The sequence below is a fragment of the Gopherus evgoodei genome, chromosome 12 (genome assembly GCF_007399415.2).
Source record: "Gopherus evgoodei ecotype Sinaloan lineage chromosome 12, rGopEvg1_v1.p, whole genome shotgun sequence".
NCBI classification, from domain to species: domain Eukaryota; kingdom Metazoa; phylum Chordata; order Testudines; family Testudinidae; genus Gopherus; species Gopherus evgoodei.
The window spans coordinates 3,856,263-3,874,235 of NC_044333.1; the positions used below are offsets into that span (position 1 = coordinate 3,856,263).

Sequence of the window (17,973 nt, forward strand, 5' to 3'; positions counted from 1 at the left end):
GAATGGAGGGAGATATGCGCATTTCCCTTAAGTACACTGCCTTGTTAATTAGATCAGCTTGCTGATAGACAGCTGCTGCAAGCTCCCTCCGTCCTGAGTCCTGGTCTGTCCCCCCTGCTCAAGGGAAGATGGGGTAAGCGGGGTGCAGGAGCAGGGGGGTGGGGGACACCCTGACATTAGCTTCCCTCTTCCTCCCCTTCCCCCCCCCCCAGCAAGCAGGAGTCTCAGGGAGCAGCTCCAAGGCAGAGGGCAGGAGCAGCACATGGCAGTGAGGGGAGGGACACAGCTGAATTGCAGGCAGCTGCTGTAGAGGGAACTTAGGGGAGGGGGGAGCTGATGGGGGGCTGCCAGTCCACCCTGGTTCCAAGTCCCCACCAGCTGGCTGCAACGGGCTGCTCTTCCTGCAAGCAATGGACAAAGCAGGAGGCTGCCAAACGATGTTAGAAGGGAGCATTACACAACTTTAAACGAGCATGATCCATAACTGATCAGCAACGAAACAATGAAACAACTTTAACCAGGATGACTTTAAGTGAGGAGTTCCTGTAATCAGTCACTGGCTTTTGTTTCCCTCCAGTGCTCCCCTCTGTGTGGACTCTTAATTTAATCATGTTTCTGGAATTTTAGTGCCTCAGGATCTGGCAAGATATGTGTTCTGGGGGATCCTGCACATTGGCTGTCAGCTGGGCCATTTGTTTTCTCACAAACTACCACCTGGCAACTTCCTGCTCTCAACTCCTCTGTTGTCACAGGCATTGGAGCTGCATCCTCATTTAAAGAGACACCATTACTTTCCAAAAACTTCTCAGAAATAGCATCCTGAAAAACTGGGACCTGGATTAGGGTACCCTCTGCCCCCATTTCTCTGTCCCTGAGAAGTCAGCTATGTGACTGCCCCCCTGGAGGTCAGGTACACAGATCCTTCTCAAAACCTGGGTCACAAGTTACCTGGCCAAATGGCAGAGATTGTGGGGGTAGTCGAAAGCAGGTTTCACTCGCTGCTTAACCAGAGAGATCTGGGCCCCTGTATCCCTCTGCCCCAAGTCCTCCCTGCCATTAATTACAACAAGCTTAACATACTCGATGTCTGGTTCTGCAGAGGCTAATCTCATAAAACCAATATGATAGGTTTCAATTGCTTGGGGGGTTCTGTGTTGAGGACAGCAGAACTGACATGAGCTATTGGTTGCCTGCTTCCTCCTAGCACAGGGCATTTATTCCTCAGGTGATCAGTGGAATTACACCAATAGCACCTTTGGGGCTCTTCTGCTTTCACAGGAGGTTTGGCACGGGGGTTAGAGGAATGGTTTTGGGGAGGTGAGTACCCAGCCTCCCAGCCACTCTCCCTCTTTCTAGGGATAAAACGGGATCTTCCCATCCCACCAGCTTTAAACCCCTCTCTCTGTGGCCTGCCCTCAGTAGATGCCTGAGTCTGTTCAAAGACATCAGCTCTAAGAGCCATCTCATCCCCAGTCTTTGCATTTTTATCCCATAGACACTGCTTTACTGAGGCTGGGCTGGGTTTGTCCCGTCCATGCCCTGATGAGGTGTGAACTGCCCCTCTGATCCTGGAGAGCTTTGCCTGGGCTTGTTTTAAGCCACGAGGGCATATTTGCTGCCTCATAACTATATACATGAAATTACAACCTATAACCTCACTATGACATCACTATAAGAACAATCCTCAGTACATCATGAGCCTTCTGAAGACACCTGACATGACCAACTTTGCATTGGATACCGCACAACCCTATTATAAGGATGAACATGGGGAGCAGGGTATTCCCCTGAATGCAGAGTGTCACACTGACCTCGTGCATGGAAGGGGCCAGAGGCCAGACCCACAATCATTCCCAGAGTGGAGCTTTGAGAGAAACAGCCCATTGGGACTGACAAGTGGCCAGTGATGGAGACTCCACGTGACCCTTGGGAAGTTGTTTCCGTGCCTAATTACCCTCCCTGTTAGACCTGTAATGCCATGTTTCCAGGCTCAGTTTGTCTAGTTTCAACTTCCAGCCATTGGATCATGTGTGGCCTTTCCCTGCTAGACGAAGAGGCCAGTATTCCATATTTGTTCCCCATGGAGGTACTTACAGACAGCGAGTGAGTCGCCCCTTTGCCTGCTCTTTGATAAGCTACAAGGCTAACGTGGCCGGGCTCCTTCCTCCTGCAGGTAATCAAAGACCTGAAAGGCTCTGACTACAGCTGGTCCTACCAGACTCCTCCATCCTCCCCCAGCAGCTCTGGCTCCCGCAAGTCCAGCATGTGCAGGTATGTACAGAGTGTACAGGGGACCTCACACACACCTGGGATTGGGACGAAGGAGTTTCTGCTTTAATACTCACAACCTCATTGTATAAGTGCTTGAGTGCTCAGCTGGTAACGCTAATAAGTGTCCCCAAGACTCCCTGTGGATCAGATGCTAATTGATCATCAAAGCATTGCACTGAGGGTTAGCCTAGATCCGTATCTGTGGCATGCGGCTTAATCCTCTGTCAGATGAACTGCTTTTCACAATCAATGCTTTCCGTGCCCAGACCGTGCTTGTGTAACCCCAGAGGAGTTGCTTATGTGAGAATCTTAATACAATAGGAAGGGCCCCGGTGGAGGGAGAATTTGTGGAACACTTGGCGTCGAAGAATGGTTAATTGAACTGTCCACCTCTTCTCTCCCTCCTGGAGTATATGATTGGACCCGACTCACTCACACACCTGCAAGGCTTTGAGCCTTTATCAGAAGTATACGGGTCAGGCCCCATGTATTCCGCCATCCTGTGGGCTAGGAATTGCCCTGGAATTCCCCCTTTGCCACCAAATTGGGATCCAGAATCTCAGCTTTCTTAAAAGTGACTGCTTCCTGCCCTGGTGGTTGCAAAGAAAAGCTTGAAAACATGACCTGAGTGTCACCCACTCAGAGATGTTTGCCAACAGCCTGAAGCGATCACTCTGCCAGACGTGAACTGGCCCCATCAGCTGGCCCTGGAACCTAGAGATAGACACCCAATAAATGGAGCTGAATTCCCAGTCAGCCTCCACAGGGCTCCCGGGCACCCAGCATCTTACTCATCTTAATACTTAGTGAAAACCTGCATTTTAAAAACGTGTCTGAAACAGCTTGCAAGATTTCCCGTGGCGCTGCAGAATGTAGAGAGGCAAGTGTGAGAGGCCTGCCAGCGGTGATCCCCGATCCTGCAGCTTTGAGGGCCAATTCTGGTCAATACTCAAGTCTTTATAATCATGTACTGGAATGGAGCCAGGCTGGGTACATCACAGGAGCACCAGCTCTCCCAGGCACCATCACACACTAAGGGAGTGCTCAAGGGTTGCTGAGGAGGAGATGAAGTCTCCTGGGCCCATAGCACCCCTGCCAGTTTGCACAGATACTTTGTTTGTGCTTTAAGAGAGTCTTTGGCCATGGGTGTGTCCCTCTGCCTCAGTTTCCCCATCTGTAAACGTGGGGGTAACGATACTGACCCACCTTTTCATTCATAGATTCTAAGGCCAGAAGTGACCCTTGTGCTCACCTGTTCTGGCCGCCTTTAGAGCACAGTGCACAGAACTTCCCCAAAATAATTCCTAGAGAAGATCTAGGCTCCTCTGGGGAGGTGCTGTGAGATCTAGGGACGAACAGCTCCCCAGCTGTTGTGGGTGCACATCTGAACTGAGCCGCTGGCCTTCCATAGCACCTCCATTGCTGGCTCTTTCCCTTCACCCCAGAATGTGCTTTGGTGCAGCCAGGGCTAGAGAGGGGCCAGTGGGTCGGGGGACCCACAGAATGAGTGTGTGCTGGAGAGTGCATGCTGCATGGGGGCAGAAACTGGGCCTGCCCCAGAGACGGAAATGCAGGAGTGCACCCCTCTTCCTGCCCCTCACCCTCCCTCCCGCCCCTGCCACCCCCCTGGTCTGTAACTCTAGTCCTGTCGTGTATAAATCTGTGTGGCGGACCTTTGTCTGAAACTGTCTTTTCCTTCCTTTGCCCTCCTCGTAACCCCTCTCACCCTGACAACATGCATCTCTCTCCTGATTGCCACCCCTCCTCCCTCTCATCCCACCGCCCCCCAGCAGTGTTAACAGTACAAAGGGTGGCACCACTTGGTCCGGCGCGTCCCAAACATACTCACCAGGTTCCACCTATCGCTACCACAGCCTGGCGCAGCCGGTGAACGCCAACACCCGCCTGTCCAGCGTCTCCTCCCATGACTCTGGCTTCATCTCCCAGGATGCCACATACTCCAAGCCGCCTTCGCCGATGCCATCTGACATCACCAGTCAGGTAAGGGGGCCATGGTGAGTGAATGCCCTCTGGATTCCACACACCCTTTTAAAAAGAGAGGGAAAGTCACTGTTTCAGAGATCCATGTCAGATCACATGTGCTCAAGCCTCCTGAGCGAAGCAGTGGGTGGTAGTGAGTAGAGCACAGGGACCCCAAGACTCTTGGCTTCTAATCCTGCCTCTGCCACCGATTTGCCATATAATCCAGGGCAAGCTGCGCCCACTGGTCAGTGCCTGAGGTTCCCCATCTGCCAGAGAGGGGAACATTCGCCGACCGCCTCGGGCACAGTGAGGGTTAATGCAGATGAGGTGGGGACATGGCTTTAATTCACATTGACCCGGTTCCCACTAGGGAGGGGTTGTCCAGCGCCAGGAGGTGGAAGCTCACAGCATGGCAGTGAATCCATGCGAGATAACTGGGCAGATTTCTGTGCGGTCTCTTGACCCCAGTGCCTCTCGTGCCAGCTGGCTGAACAAGCCGTTTGAAGCCCAGTAAGGAGATTTAGGGGAGAAACCACTGCCATACAATCTCAGGCGCCATGGGAGGGGAAATAGACAGAATCACACTTGCATTAGAGTCAGAAAACGTGGCCCCTTATTCCCTGTGTGCCCCAGGCCGACCTGCTCACCTTAGTGGCAGACACGAGCCCTTGGCACTGGGCCTGAGAGAGCGGCTGGGTTTCTGCACCGTCCCCAGAACGCCTCCCAGCCACGGGCAGCTTGTATTGCTGAGGACATGGCCGAGCCGAGTCCCAGCCCAGGGTGACTCAGCAGGGCAGGGCAGTAGGGCAGTTGTACCATGTTGGCCTCGGGTATAAATTTAAACTGACATAGGTGCCAAGGGCTGTGTGGACGCTCTTGTTTTGGTTGGAACATGGCTTATTTCTAGTCAGCAGAAGTCAGTCACCTAGAAACAAATTTAAGACTAACCTAAATAAACCACCATTAATCCGGAATAAGAGTGTACACGTGGGTTTCAACTGATTTAACTACCCCAGTGCAAATTTGGATGTAGACAAGAAACATCTTTTTACTGTTAAGCTGAGCACTTTCTGTCTGCATCAGGGAGAGATGGGAAGCCTGGAGCCCTGGAATGACATTTTCTGGAGAGGACCCATACTTCACCATGACATGCCCTGAAATATTCAGAGTGACCCATGCCACAGGCATCCTGCCTTTAGCATGGAACTGCAAAGGACTCAGAAGAGCCGGCATCAGGGAGGGATGAGATGGCTTAGGCAACTGCCCCTGCTGTGCCTTCAGGCTCCGGGTTCTGGGCATGGAATTCCAGTGGTGCACGGGATTCGGGTGTAGCATAGCTCCTGCTCTCTTCCCTGCCCATCAGCAGCTTCACCTGGGGCTGCTGGCTTCAGGAGCAGCCCCTAGGAAGCTGGGCTTGCTCTCCACTCAGTTTATTTGCCAGTAGTTACCCTCCTTCTAATTTTTCAAGTCTGAAGTGTGAAAGCCAGAAGCCCTCAGTCTGTAGCACTGAACAGGCAGCCCCGGCGCTTGGATTGCTTGGGCATGGTAGGTGTGCAAAGCGTGCTAAGGGCAGTGCATGTTATCAGCAGCACGAGGCCCACATTGCAGAGCTGGCCCTGCTAGGTCAGCCAGGGTTGGCGTTGTGCTGAGTTTCCACATGTGGTGGTTGGCTCGCTCTCTGCTTGCCCTGGCTTGGCAGTGACGTGGCTCCTGCAGGATGATCGGGGACACTTTGGGCAAAGGGCACGGCGCCCGCAGGCTGCACACACATCTCAGACAGCTGCTCATGCCCCTGGCTCTGGCTCTAACCCAGCTGGGTGTGTCTGAGCTCAGAACTGGGCGGTACCGTGTAATGTGAATGCGCTAAGCCAGTCTCACTAACACTGTGCAGCTTTCCTGCTGGTCCGGCTGGGGGTTGGACACCGCCTGCGTGAACAAGACAGAAGCAGGTTCCACCCCCACTACGGTAGGGGTAGGGGACCTGCCCATCGTCCTTTCCGCGAGTCTGCTCTCAGCCAGGGCAGGGCCAGTGCGGCAGGCAATGCCAGGGCTGTCCCTCGGGAATCCTAGGCAAGCCCAGAGGGAAGGCAGCTGAAGCTGGGGAGAGGGTAGGGCACAGCACCCCACACTCGATTTCTGTCCCCTGGAGAAGGAGCTGGAGGCCAGTCAGAGCAGGGTACACTCCCCAGTGTGGGCTCTCAGGGTGGAGTCTGGAGCGGCAGCTCTGTCCCTCCCTCCTGTGAGAGGGCAGCAGGAGAGGCTCCTCAGAAAGAGACTGCAGCCCCTGCACCACACACACCCCTCAGCCAATGCTGTGACTGTGTCGTTGTGCCTTGGTCTGGGTGTGATGCAGCAACCGGGTATGGGGTGGTGCATATGGTGTGTTGTCTGTGTCAGGGATGAGGAGTGTGATATGTGCAGGGCCTGTGTGTATCCGCTGTGGTATTCGATGGGTAAATGGAGGGAGGCGGGGGTTGTACTGTATGATTGTGTGGGGATGGCATGGGTGTGTGTGGATGGTGCATGGAGGGTGTACCTGTCTGAGAAGTGTATATAGAGTGTGGTTGGGTACGTGTGCAGGAGTATATTTATGGTGTTTATATCTGTGTGTGTTGGGTGTATGACATATGGTGGTGGGGGTGCGTAAGCAGTGAGCATGTACATGTGTACATACACAGGGAGTGTGTGTGCATGTGTGTGAATACACGGCAGGAAAGAGTGTCGGTATATGTACGTACAGGGATAGAGGGGGTGTGTGTGTGTACAGGGAAAGAGGAGTGCGTTTGTGTACGTACATACAGGGAAGGAGAATATGTGTGAGTGTGTGTGTGTACATAGGGAAGGAGTGTGAGTGTACGTACCTAGAGGGAAAGAGGATGTGTGTGTGTGTGTGTGTATGTGTTCGCGTGTGCGTGTATAGACAGGGAAGGAGAGTGTGTGTGTGTGTGTGTGTGTGTGTACGTACATATGGGGAGAAGGAGGGTTTGTGTGTGTACACAGGGAAGGAGAGGGTGTGTGTACACGTACGTACAGGAAAGGAGGGTGTGTGTGGGTGTGTGTACACAGGAAAGGAGCGTGTTTGTGTATATGTACGTACAAGGAAGGAGTGTGTGTGTGTGTGTGTGTGTGTGCGCGCATGCGTGTGTGTACACATACATACATACGTACAGGAAAGTGTGGGCCCCATACTGAATGGGGGAGGCAACCTAGTGACAGAGGATGTGGAAAAAGCTAATGTACTCAATGATTTTTTTGTCTCTGTCTTCACAAACAAGATCAGCTCCCAGACTGCTGCACTGGGCAGCACAGTATGGGGAGGAGGTGACCAGCTCTCTGTGGAGAAAGAAGGGGTTCAGGACTATTTAGAAAAGCTGGACAAGCACAAGTCCATGGGGCCGGATGCGCTGCATCTGAGGGTGCTAAAGGAGTTGGCAGATGTGATTGCAGAGCCATTGGCCATTATCTTTGAAAACTCATGGCGAACAGGGGAGGTCTCGGATGACTGGAAAAAGGCTAATGTAGTGCCCATCTTTAAAAAAGGGAAGAAGGAGGATCCGGGGAACTACAGGCCAGTCAGCCTCACCTCAGTCCCTGGAAAAATCATGGAGCAGGTCCTCAAGGAATCAATTCTGAAGCACTTAGAGGAGAGGAAAGTGATCAGGAACAGTCAGCATGGATTCACCCAGGGCAAGTCATGCCTGACTAAGCTCATTGCCTTCTATGAGGAGATAACTGGCTCTATTCCTTGACCTTAGCAAAGCTTTAGATACGGTCTCCCACAGTATTCTTGCCAGCAAGTTTGGACTGGATGAATGGACTATAAGGTCGATAGAAAGCTGGCTAGATCATCGGTCTCAACGGGTAGTGATCAACGGCTCCATGTCTAGTTGGCATCCGGTTTCAAGCGGAGTGCCCCAAGGGTCAGTCCTGGGGCTGGTTTTGTTCAATATCTTCATTAATGATCTGGAGGAGGGCATGGACTGCACTCTCAGTAAATTTGTGGATGACACTAAAGTGTGAGGAATGGTAGATACGCTGGAGGGTAGGGATAGGATACAGAGGGACCTAGACAAATTGGAAGATTGGACCAAAAGAAATCTGATGAGATTCAACAAGGACAAGTGCGGAGTCCTTCACTTAGGACGCAAGAATCCCATTCACTGTAACAGACTAGGAACCGAATGACTAGGCAGCAGTTCTGCAGAAAAGGGGGGTTACAGTGGACGAGAAGCTGGATATGAGTTGACAGTGTGCCCTTGTTGCCAAGAAGGCTAACGGCATTTTGGGCTGTATAAGTAGGGGTATTGCCAGCAGATCGAGGGACGTGATTATTCCCCTCTGTTCGGTGTTGGTGAGGCCTCATCTGGAGTACTGTGTCCAGTTTTGGGCCCACACTACAAGAAGGATGTGGAAAAATTGGAAAGAGTCCAGTGGTGGGCAACAAAAATGATTAGGGGGCTGGAGCACATGACTTATGAGGAGAGGCTGAGGGAACTGGGATTGTTTAGTCTGCAGAAGAGAAGAATGAGCAGGGATTTGACAGCTGCTTTCAACTACCTGAAAGGGGGTTCCAAAGAGGATGGATCTAGGCTGTTCTCAGTGGTAGCAGGTGACAGAACAAGGAGTAATGGTCTCAAGTTGCAGTGGGGGAGGTTTAGGTTGGCTATTAGGAAAAACTTTTTCACTAGGAGGGGGGTGAAGCACTGGAATGGGTTCCCTAGGGAGGTGGTGGAATCTCCTTCCTTAGAGGTTTTTAAAGTCAGGCTTGACCAAGCCCTGGCTGGGATGATTTAGTTGGGGTTGGTCCTGCTTTGAGCAGGGGGTTGGACTAGATGACCTCCTGAGGTCCCTTCCAACCCTGATATTCTATGCTTCTATGATGTTAGTGTGTGTGTGTGTGCGCACGTGTACAGAGGGAAGGAGGGTATGTGTGTATATATGTACATACAGGGAAGGAGGATGTGTGTGTGCGCGTACATGTGGAAGGAGAGTGTGTTTGTATGTATGTACGGGGAAGGAGGATTTGTGTGTGTGTGTGTGTGTGTGTGTGTGTGCACATACAGAGAAGGGGGATATGTGTGTGTGGTGTACAGAGGGAAAGAGGGTCTGTGTGTGTGTACATATGTACAGGGAAGGAGGGTATGTGTGCGTGTGTCTGTGTGTGTGTGTATGTATGTATGTATGTATGTATGTACAAGGAAGGAGGGTATGTGTGCATGGTTGTGTGTAAGTACAGGGAAGGGGGTGTGCGCATGTGCCTCTAGGCTGGCTGTCTGTACCTAACACTTGCAGGGCACTCTAGCTGTGTCTGCGCTGCTGGCTGTGGGGCTGGTCGAGACGCTTTCGGGCTTGGGGGTGGCGTTTTTCTCCTCTCCTGCCGCATGCCTTTGGCTTTGTAACCAGTTTATTGTCTTCCTTCTCTGTGTGTTTGTTTGCCGCTCCTGCTGCCGGACTCTGGGCATGGCAGAAGTCCTCCAGCTCCGCATCTTCCGAGGCCTCGGAAACCTGCCAATCAGTTAGTGAATGCAGCTCCCCCACCTCGGTTAGTTCTAGCTCTACCGCAGGGGCGTGCTCAGGCGGTGAAAAGGTGAAGCCTTCATCAGCAATGTCCCCCTCTCTTTGTCCCTCTGCCTCGCTCTGTCTCTCACCTCACGGGGGCTACGTTTCCCATGCAGATCCCCAGGGCATCTGTGGGGCTCTTGGGAGACGCACCCCTCCCATCCCATTAATCTCCCCCTCCATCTCCACCCCTGGGCTGCCCTGGCTGGCTTTGTGCTTTGTCACGGCTCTGAAGCCCTGGCGTGCATCTGGCTTCCCTCCCCCCGCCCGCCATGCTGCTCAGCTCCCAGGCTTGGGGGGACATGGCACGCAGGTGAGCGCAGGGTTTTCTTCACCACTGGTTTCTTGCTGTGTTTCAGCTGAAACCTATGAATGTAGCTCATGTGGCCAGGACTGACGGAAGCTCCCGAAGAAGCCTGAGCCTGGTGTGTATTTCCCAGCGTGTCCGTGGGCAGGGCCCTCCCTGGCTGGAGACTCTCCTGTGCTTTGTGTCTGGAGGGCTGGCTCTCCGTCCCCAGGCCAGACCTGGGCCAGGCTATGCTGCCCGCGCTGACCCAACCGGGGTGAGGCTGGCAGGCCAGCGGGTGGAACAGCGGGACGTGTACTTGCTGTACCTGAGTGTCAGGGCAGCCCGGACGATGGGTCTTGGCTGTGTGCTGGGTATTTCCGACGCTGCGCTGGTGGGGCAGTGAGGCAGCAGGGATGGATGAGCAGAGCCACGTTAAGTGTTGATTATTGTCTCTCTCTCTTGCTCCCTGAGCTACCCCAGCACTCACTGAGCAGCCTGGAGCTCCAGGCCAGCAAACCCGCTGCTTGGCCCACTGGCCTGGGGTCTTCACCCTCTGTGCTCCTTGGCTGTGACAGCAGAGTTGGCCTCCCCATGGCTTCCCATATGACAGGGAGTGGGGCTGCATTCCCCTCGCCTGCCACGTGGGTCACCTCTCAGCCCTTACCCTGGGGTCTCCAGCCCAGGCCCTGTCACTCGGCTGCCTGGGGGTCAGGCCATCCTCTCTGCACGTCTTCTCTGGCTCCTGCGGGGCTGGGGGGCCAGGCTCCACCCAGAGCTCCAGGACACATTGGCCTTCCAGGAGCAACGGCAGCGAGTCTTGGAACCCAACTCTGCCGCCCGGCTCGCACGACGCTCCAGCAAATAGCTGTACAGACATTCGGGCTGGTGCTCACAAACCCACCCCTTCTCCAGGGCTTCAGCCCAGCCAAACACCCACACAGCTAGTGTCAGCGCTGGGGCCTCAGCCCAGGTCTGTAGGTCCGGGCTCTGAGACTTGCTGCCAAGGAGGTGGGGGGATCCCTCCTTCCAGCCATCCCCCCTCTCAGCCCCTTCCTCCTTTCTCTAGCCACCACATGCCTCCTTTCTTCCCACCCCGGCTGAGCTTGGCCTTGGCAGGATGTCACAGGCCGTTCCATAGGCCAACCTCAGAGGGAAGCTGAGACACGGGGGACACTGGGGACTGCCCTGAAGGGGCCCAGCCCTGGTCATTTCACTGACTGCCGGGAGGCTGGAACAGGGGCTGTGCGGTGCCAAGGAGTGGGGCTCACACAAGGGGCTGAGCAGGCGTGTGGGGACAGATGGGACATGGGGTAAGGAATGCAAAGGACGGATAGAAATGTGGCCGGGAGGGAGATAGGTGGGGGTCAGTGGGAAAGGCCAGGTAGGGGGATGGGTGGGAATTTGCAGGGAGGAAAATGGAAGGGGGTGGACAGGGAGGGGGATGGGTGGGGATTTGCAGGGAGGAAAATGGAAGGGGGTGGGCAGGGAGGGCAATGGGCAAGGATGGATGGGGAGGGGGATGGGCAGGCAGGGGGATGGGCAAGGATGGGTGGGGAGGGGGTTGGGCGGGGAAGGGGATGGGCAAGGATGGGTGGGGAGGGGGATGGGCAGGCAGGGGGGTGGGCAAGGATGGGCGGGGAGGGGGATGGGCAGGCAGAGGGATGGGCGGGGAGGGGGATGGGCAGACGGGGAGGGGCAAGGATGGGCGGGGAGGGGGATGGGCAGGAAGAGGGGTGGGCAAGGATGAGTGGGGAAGAGGGTGGAAGGAATGGGAGGGGTTGGTATCTTGCCCAGATGATGGTGTGATTGTGGCTGGAGGTTATTACTAGGCATTGGGCTGAATGGTCCAGGCTAGATCCCCCTCGGGACTCCCTGTACACGCACAGACACACGCACACACGCGTGCACATGCACAGCCTTTGTACACTACATGTGGCCGCGGAGAGGCTTTGGTATACAGGGAGGCGAGACCTTGGCGTAGCAGCCTGGCCATCCAGGGCGGCGGCAGGACGATTCACACAGCTGCTGCCTCTGCTAATGTGGTCTCCCTCGTTTTGCAGGGGTCACTCCAAAGCAGCCAGCCAGTCATTCCTCAGTTACCACCAGGACCCTTCCCTCCCCCCCATCCCCACACTCTCCTCTTTCTTTCCATGCTCACTAATCTGTTGCTACATTTTTGTCCCCCTGTGGCCGAGCCCCCTGCCTTACCAGGCCTGCGTTGCCTTTGCAGGATTGGTCCAAGGCCAGTCCTTACGACCAGCCGGTGGTCAGCACCCTGCAGCGGAGGAAGGACCGTGTGGAGCATCTGCGGGAGGCCGAGCTGGGCACTGCCAGCGTGGGGTATCCGGGAATTAACTTAGAAGACGTGCCCAGGCCCAGGATGTCCCCAGCTACCATCGCTGCCAAGGTACAGCTGTTAGGAGCGAGGGGAGGGCAACATGGGACCAAGGCAACTGTTTACAGCACTGAGTGCCGGGTTCGAGCTCTGCTCCTGCGCAGTTCCATTGCGGTTCCCTGGGAGGGCCTGGATGGCCAGACCCTGCCCTCCCCGTCGCTGGGGACGGCCGTGTGCACAGACCCGCTGGCTGGGAATCGCCCCCACCCGACTTGCAGTATTCATGTCAGTTGCTCCTGACTCCCAGTCATGCCCAGAGACCAGGGTGAGAGGAGCAAACTTCTCTGACTGGGAGCTGAGGCAGATTGTGACGGGTCTCACTGGTTCACCAACAGCATGGCGAGGAGGTGTCCCCTGCTGCCAGCGACCTGGCCATGGTGCTCACCCGCGGCCTGAGCCTCGAACACCAGAAGAGCAGCCGGGATTCCCTGCAGTACTCCAGTGGCTACAGCACCCAGACCACTACTCCGTCCTGCTCAGAAGACACCATCCCGTCTCAAGGTAGCCAGGCCGGCAAGGGGGCTGGGCTGTCCAGGCCTTGGAGCTAAGTGCTCTGCCAGGGCTGATCCCAGGATTCACTGAGATCCACCATTCGCATGGCCAGGTCACTGCTGCAGGGATCTCAGGATGGAGCCAGTGGGTTCCCAGGGCCACCCAGAGGATTCAGGGGGCCTGGGACAAAGCAATTTCGGGGGCCCCTTCCATAAAAAAAAGTTGCAATACTATAGAATGCTATATTCTTGTGGGGGCCCCTGCGGGGCCTGGGGCAAATTGCCCCACTCCCCCCCCCCACGGGCAGCCCTGTGGGTTCCTTCTGAAGGGATCAAACGGGAGAATAAATCAGACGCTGCTCTGGAGCTGCAGGCTGGGGCCGAGCTGGGGGCCGGATCTGGGAGGGAGCCGGGAGCTCCCATCATGCTGCAGGGCATTCTCTACATCCAGTTCTGCAAACGTATTCTAGATTCATAGAACTGGGGGGCTGGAGGGAACCTCGAGAGTGCAGCCCCCTGCGCAGAGGCAGGGACCAGCGGGTATGCTGAGACCAGCCCGCATAGGGGTTTGTCCTACCTGCTCTTTAAACCTCCAGAGGTGGGGTTTGCTTGGTGACCTTGGTATTGGATAAATAAATAACGGTTCCTTGTCACAAGCCGGAGGAAACAATGGCTTCAGCTTTTTCAACATTTGTTGCAAAATGTGCTTTTCTGTTTGCCCACCAGCTTGTGTTTGCATGGTGTGGTGGGTGGGCTTTGGGCATATTTGCACCCTTGACTGTGGGGTGGGGTGTTGTGGCTGTGTTGTAAGTGGTGTGTGTGTGTTTTGTATGATTTTTGTGTTGTGCTTTGTTTGCTTATTTCTGCATTGTGTTATGTTTATGTTGTGTGTAATGTGGTTGTTGGTGTGTGATGTGATGCTTTGATTGTATAGCGTGTAGTCTGGTTGTTAAGTTTGTATTGTGTTTTTTATCAGAAGTTGTGGTTGTGTTATGTGTGATGATGTGTATTTTGGATCATGCTGATTATAGGTGCCGGCATTTTGGCTCTGTGGTGTCATTGAGTTGCTGGTGGTCATTGTGTCTGGAATGGTTTTGTTGCTGGTGGTTCTGTGTATGTAATGCGGTTGTGGTTCTCTTGCTGGTTCATGTTTTGTGGTTGTGTTGTGCATGCTGTGGCTGGTGGTTTTGTAGCTGGAGGTTGTGGTTTGTGTGTCATTCTGATGTTGGTGATTGTGTTGCATGTATTGTGGCTCTGGTTGTGTTGCTGCTGATGTTGTGGTTGTGGCATGTGTGTGACATGCTGATGCTATGTATTGATTGTGTTGTGGCTCTGGTTGTGTTCCTGCTCACGGTGGTGTGGTGGTTGTGGTGTGTCTATGTGTGTCATGCTGATGTTATGTGTTGATTGTGTTGCACATGTGGTTGCGTTGTTGCTAGTGGTGTGGTTGTGGTGTGTGTGCGCCATGCTGATAATATGTGATGTCATTTGTGTTGCTGGTGGTCGTGTTGCACATGTTGCGGCTGTGGTTGTGTTACTGCTGGCGGTTTTGTGATGTGTTTGTGCCATGCTAATGCTAGATGGTGTTGATTGTGTTGCATGGGTTAGTTGTTGTGGTTGTGCCTGTGTCGTGCTGACACTGTATATTGTTGGTGATTGCGTTGCACGTGTTAGTTGCGGTGGTGTGTTGCGCTGATGCTGCATGTTGTTGGTGATTGTGTTGCATGTGTTGGTCGTGGTGGTGTGTCGCGTTGATGCTGCGTGTTGTTGGTGATTGTGTTGCATGTGTTGGTTGTGCCTGTGTCGCACTGATGCTATGTGTTGGTGATTGTGTTGAATGTATTGGGTGTGCCTGTGTCGCACTGATGCTGTGTTGTTGGTGATTGTGTTGTATATGTTGGTTGTGGTGGTGTGTCGCACTGACGCTGCGCGTTGCTGGTGATTGTGTTGCATGTGTTTGTTGTGCCTGTGTCGCGCTGACGCTGCGTGTTGCCTCCAGGCTCGGATTACGACTGCTACTCGGTGAACGGTGATGTGGAGTGTGACAGCCAGAGCGAGTTTGACAAATCCTCCACCATCCCACGCAACAGCAACATCGCCCAGAACTACCGCCGCATGATCCAGACCAAGCGTCCTGCCTCCACCGCCGGGCTGCCCACCGGGACCCCCCTGCCGGCCAGCGCCCCCCCCGGCGTGGCCACCATCCGCCGCACGCCCTCTACCAAGCCCTCAGTGCGTCGCACCCTCTCCAACGCTGGGCCCATCCCCATCCGGCCTCCTATTGTCCCAGTGAAGACCCCCACGGTGCCCGACTCCCCTGGCTACACTGGGCCCACCCGGGTGGGCAGTGAAGAGTGTGTGTTTTACACCGATGACGCCTCACCAAACGCCATGGACTTCGCCAAAGCCTCGCCCAAGAGGCTGAGCCTCCCCAACACAGCCTGGGGCAGCAACGCCATGGAGATCTCGGTGTACCCGGGGCCAGGGCAGCACCTCTCTGCCGAGGAAGAGGAGGACCAGCAGCTGGCCGCCAACCGGCACAGCCTGGTGGAGAAGATTGGTGAGCTGGTGGCCAGTGCCCATGCCCTGGGCGAGGGTCAGTTCCCCTTCCCCACCGCTCTCTCTGTCCCTGGCCCTGGAGAGGAGACGCCCACTCTGCCCCCAGCTGCGTCCAGCGAGCCCCCCGCTGAAGACATGCTGGTAGCCATCCGGCGCGGCGTGCGCCTGCGCAGAACCATCACCAACGACAGATCCGCCCCCCGGATATTGTGATGACACCCCCACTGCCGCCCCTCCCTCCCAGCGCACCCCATGGGAAGAGAGCGAACACAGGGCCGGGCTGAGCGTAGAAGAGAAATCAATCCAGTAAAGAATCACAGAGGCAAAGCCACTTTATGGAGCTAGAGACCAATTTAGATTTAAATGGAAATTAAAAGTCTTTGCTAACAGACTCACAAGGCGCCGCCTAGGAGGCACTGAACTGGTTTTGGAGCCTATTTTATATTTCATTTCTCATGCCCTCCTTGTTCCCCATCCCCTGCCCACACCTTGCTCCTGGCTGTTAAAGACTCCTCGCTGCCAGCAGGAGTCAGCGCTACAAGAGGGGGCACCCCCACTGTGTGTTGGGGGGGCACAAACCTGGACTCGAATAAGTAGCTACATAATAAGTATAAAGAACGCACACAGATAGACACACACACAATGCCAAGGACCGCTAGCTGCTGTCCTCCACAAGCCACCTCCCTCCTCTTCCTCTGGACGGAAGATGCACGGAGTCCTGTGCTGAGCATCTGACCACCTCCCTCCTCTCTCCTCCCTCCCTCGTGGCTGCAGTGAAAAGAGTTACCAGAGCACCAGAGGAGTAGAGAGCGTTCCTGGCACACCCTGAGGTGCTTTGGTGTCACAGGCCTTTGCTGGGGGAGCAGCTGCCCCCACACATGTGCCCCCTGGGACCGGGTTTTGGGGCTAGCACTTCACAGTCTCCTGTTGAAAACTTGGCAATGTGCAAAAGGCCAGGCTCTCCTCCCCTCCCAATTAGCTGAGCTGCAGAAGGACTTCCCTGGCTCTGTCCAGCGTGTCCAGCTTTCAGGCCAGGGGCCATGGGGTACAGGTGTTTCTCAGGAGGTTAGACTGCTTGTGTGGGTCTCTAGCCATAAAGCGACAAGGCAGGGGTCGGGGTGCCCAGCCACAGCTGTGTGCCAGGCGCTCAGATACAGCAGCACTGGTAATTTAAAGGAACCGGCCTGCTTTTCCCCGCATCCAGCTTCGCAGTCGGCCTTAGCCTGGGACTGGTAACCCAAGTACAGGGTAAAGGGGCTGCCAGATAGCTATGAATCCAGCAGGCTTCTGCTCGGTGTGCTCTCGAGCGTCCCAGGGGATCTGGGGTTGGGTGTCCTGAAGCTGTTTGTGCAGTATAGTCCCCATCTGGGTGTTTGCATGAGTGTGTGTCAGGCTGGGGGGGTGCATGTGTGCCCAGCTGGGGGTGTATGCATGGTTTTGCAGTGTGGTGAGGAGTGCATCTGCCCACACTCACTCCTGCTCACCACAACAGTCGTAGCCACCAGATCAGCACAAACACAGCACGCTGACATCAGTGGTTCAGCTGCACAGGGCCGGGACGGCCAGCACCAGGCCCCAGTGGATGTGTCATGGCAAAGGGCCCTGGAGCTGAGAGGCCCATCGCTGGCGTTACGCTACACAGGGCTGTGCCGCTGGGACTTGGTGCCCTGAACCATCCCTTTCCCAGTAAGATGCCGTCCCATGAGGAATGGGAATCTCAGGTCTTGCTTGGGGCCATTCTCCCCCCGACCCTCCCAGACTCCCAGCCAGTCGCACCTACTCCACACACAGTGCCATTGACTCCTCACACAGGAAGGTGTTACTCAGTGGGAATAAAGGTGGCAGAATGAGACCTGCTCCTTTTACAAAACACCCATTAGCTTCAGTGGTTACAAGGTGAGCAGAGCTGGCGGCCAGAGCCCGCGAGCCCCACTGGAGTTCTGTCTCTGAGGACACAATTCTCACTGGGACACATGGGGGCCCTAGGTCACAGCTCCTCGTCATTGAGCTCTGATGGTAAATGTAATGCTGCTTCGCCCAAGGCCACCTGGAGCTAATGGTCATGAGCGCCCCAATAATCATGGCCTCTTGGCATCTCCCAGCACTAGGTTCCTGGGAACCTGCTTTCCCACTCCTGCCATCCTGATGGGGTGCTGCATCCTTCCTCACAAATCAATGGCAAAACCATAGACCGTGGCATGATCACTGTCCCCCTATTAACTGGATTTCAAGTCAGAGGCAATAGAGCCACAGAAGCATTAATAAATAATAATAAAATAATAATTGGAGATATACCAATCTCCTAGAACTGGAAGGGATCTTGAAAGGTCATTGAGTCCAGTCCCCTGCCTTCACTAGCAGGACCAATTTTTGCCCCATATCCCTAGGTGGCCCCCTCAAAGATTGAACTTACAACCCTGGGTTTA

General features: G+C 54.8%; 1 protein-coding gene across 1 annotated transcript in view; it reads left to right on the forward strand.

The window, feature by feature from the left end:
• The window catches only part of MTSS2 (MTSS I-BAR domain containing 2), an 85,966-nt gene extending 68,083 nt beyond the window's left edge, over nt 1-17,883 (forward strand). Inside the window, 6 exon segments of the mRNA XM_030581874.1 lie at nt 2,174-2,271; nt 4,062-4,272; nt 9,722-9,796; nt 12,333-12,509; nt 12,833-12,998; nt 14,988-17,883. Coding sequence (XP_030437734.1) covers nt 2,174-2,271; nt 4,062-4,272; nt 9,722-9,796; nt 12,333-12,509; nt 12,833-12,998; nt 14,988-15,760 — 1,500 coding nt within the window. The 3' untranslated portion in view covers nt 15,761-17,883.
• Nucleotides 17,884-17,973: the final 90 nt, after the last annotated feature.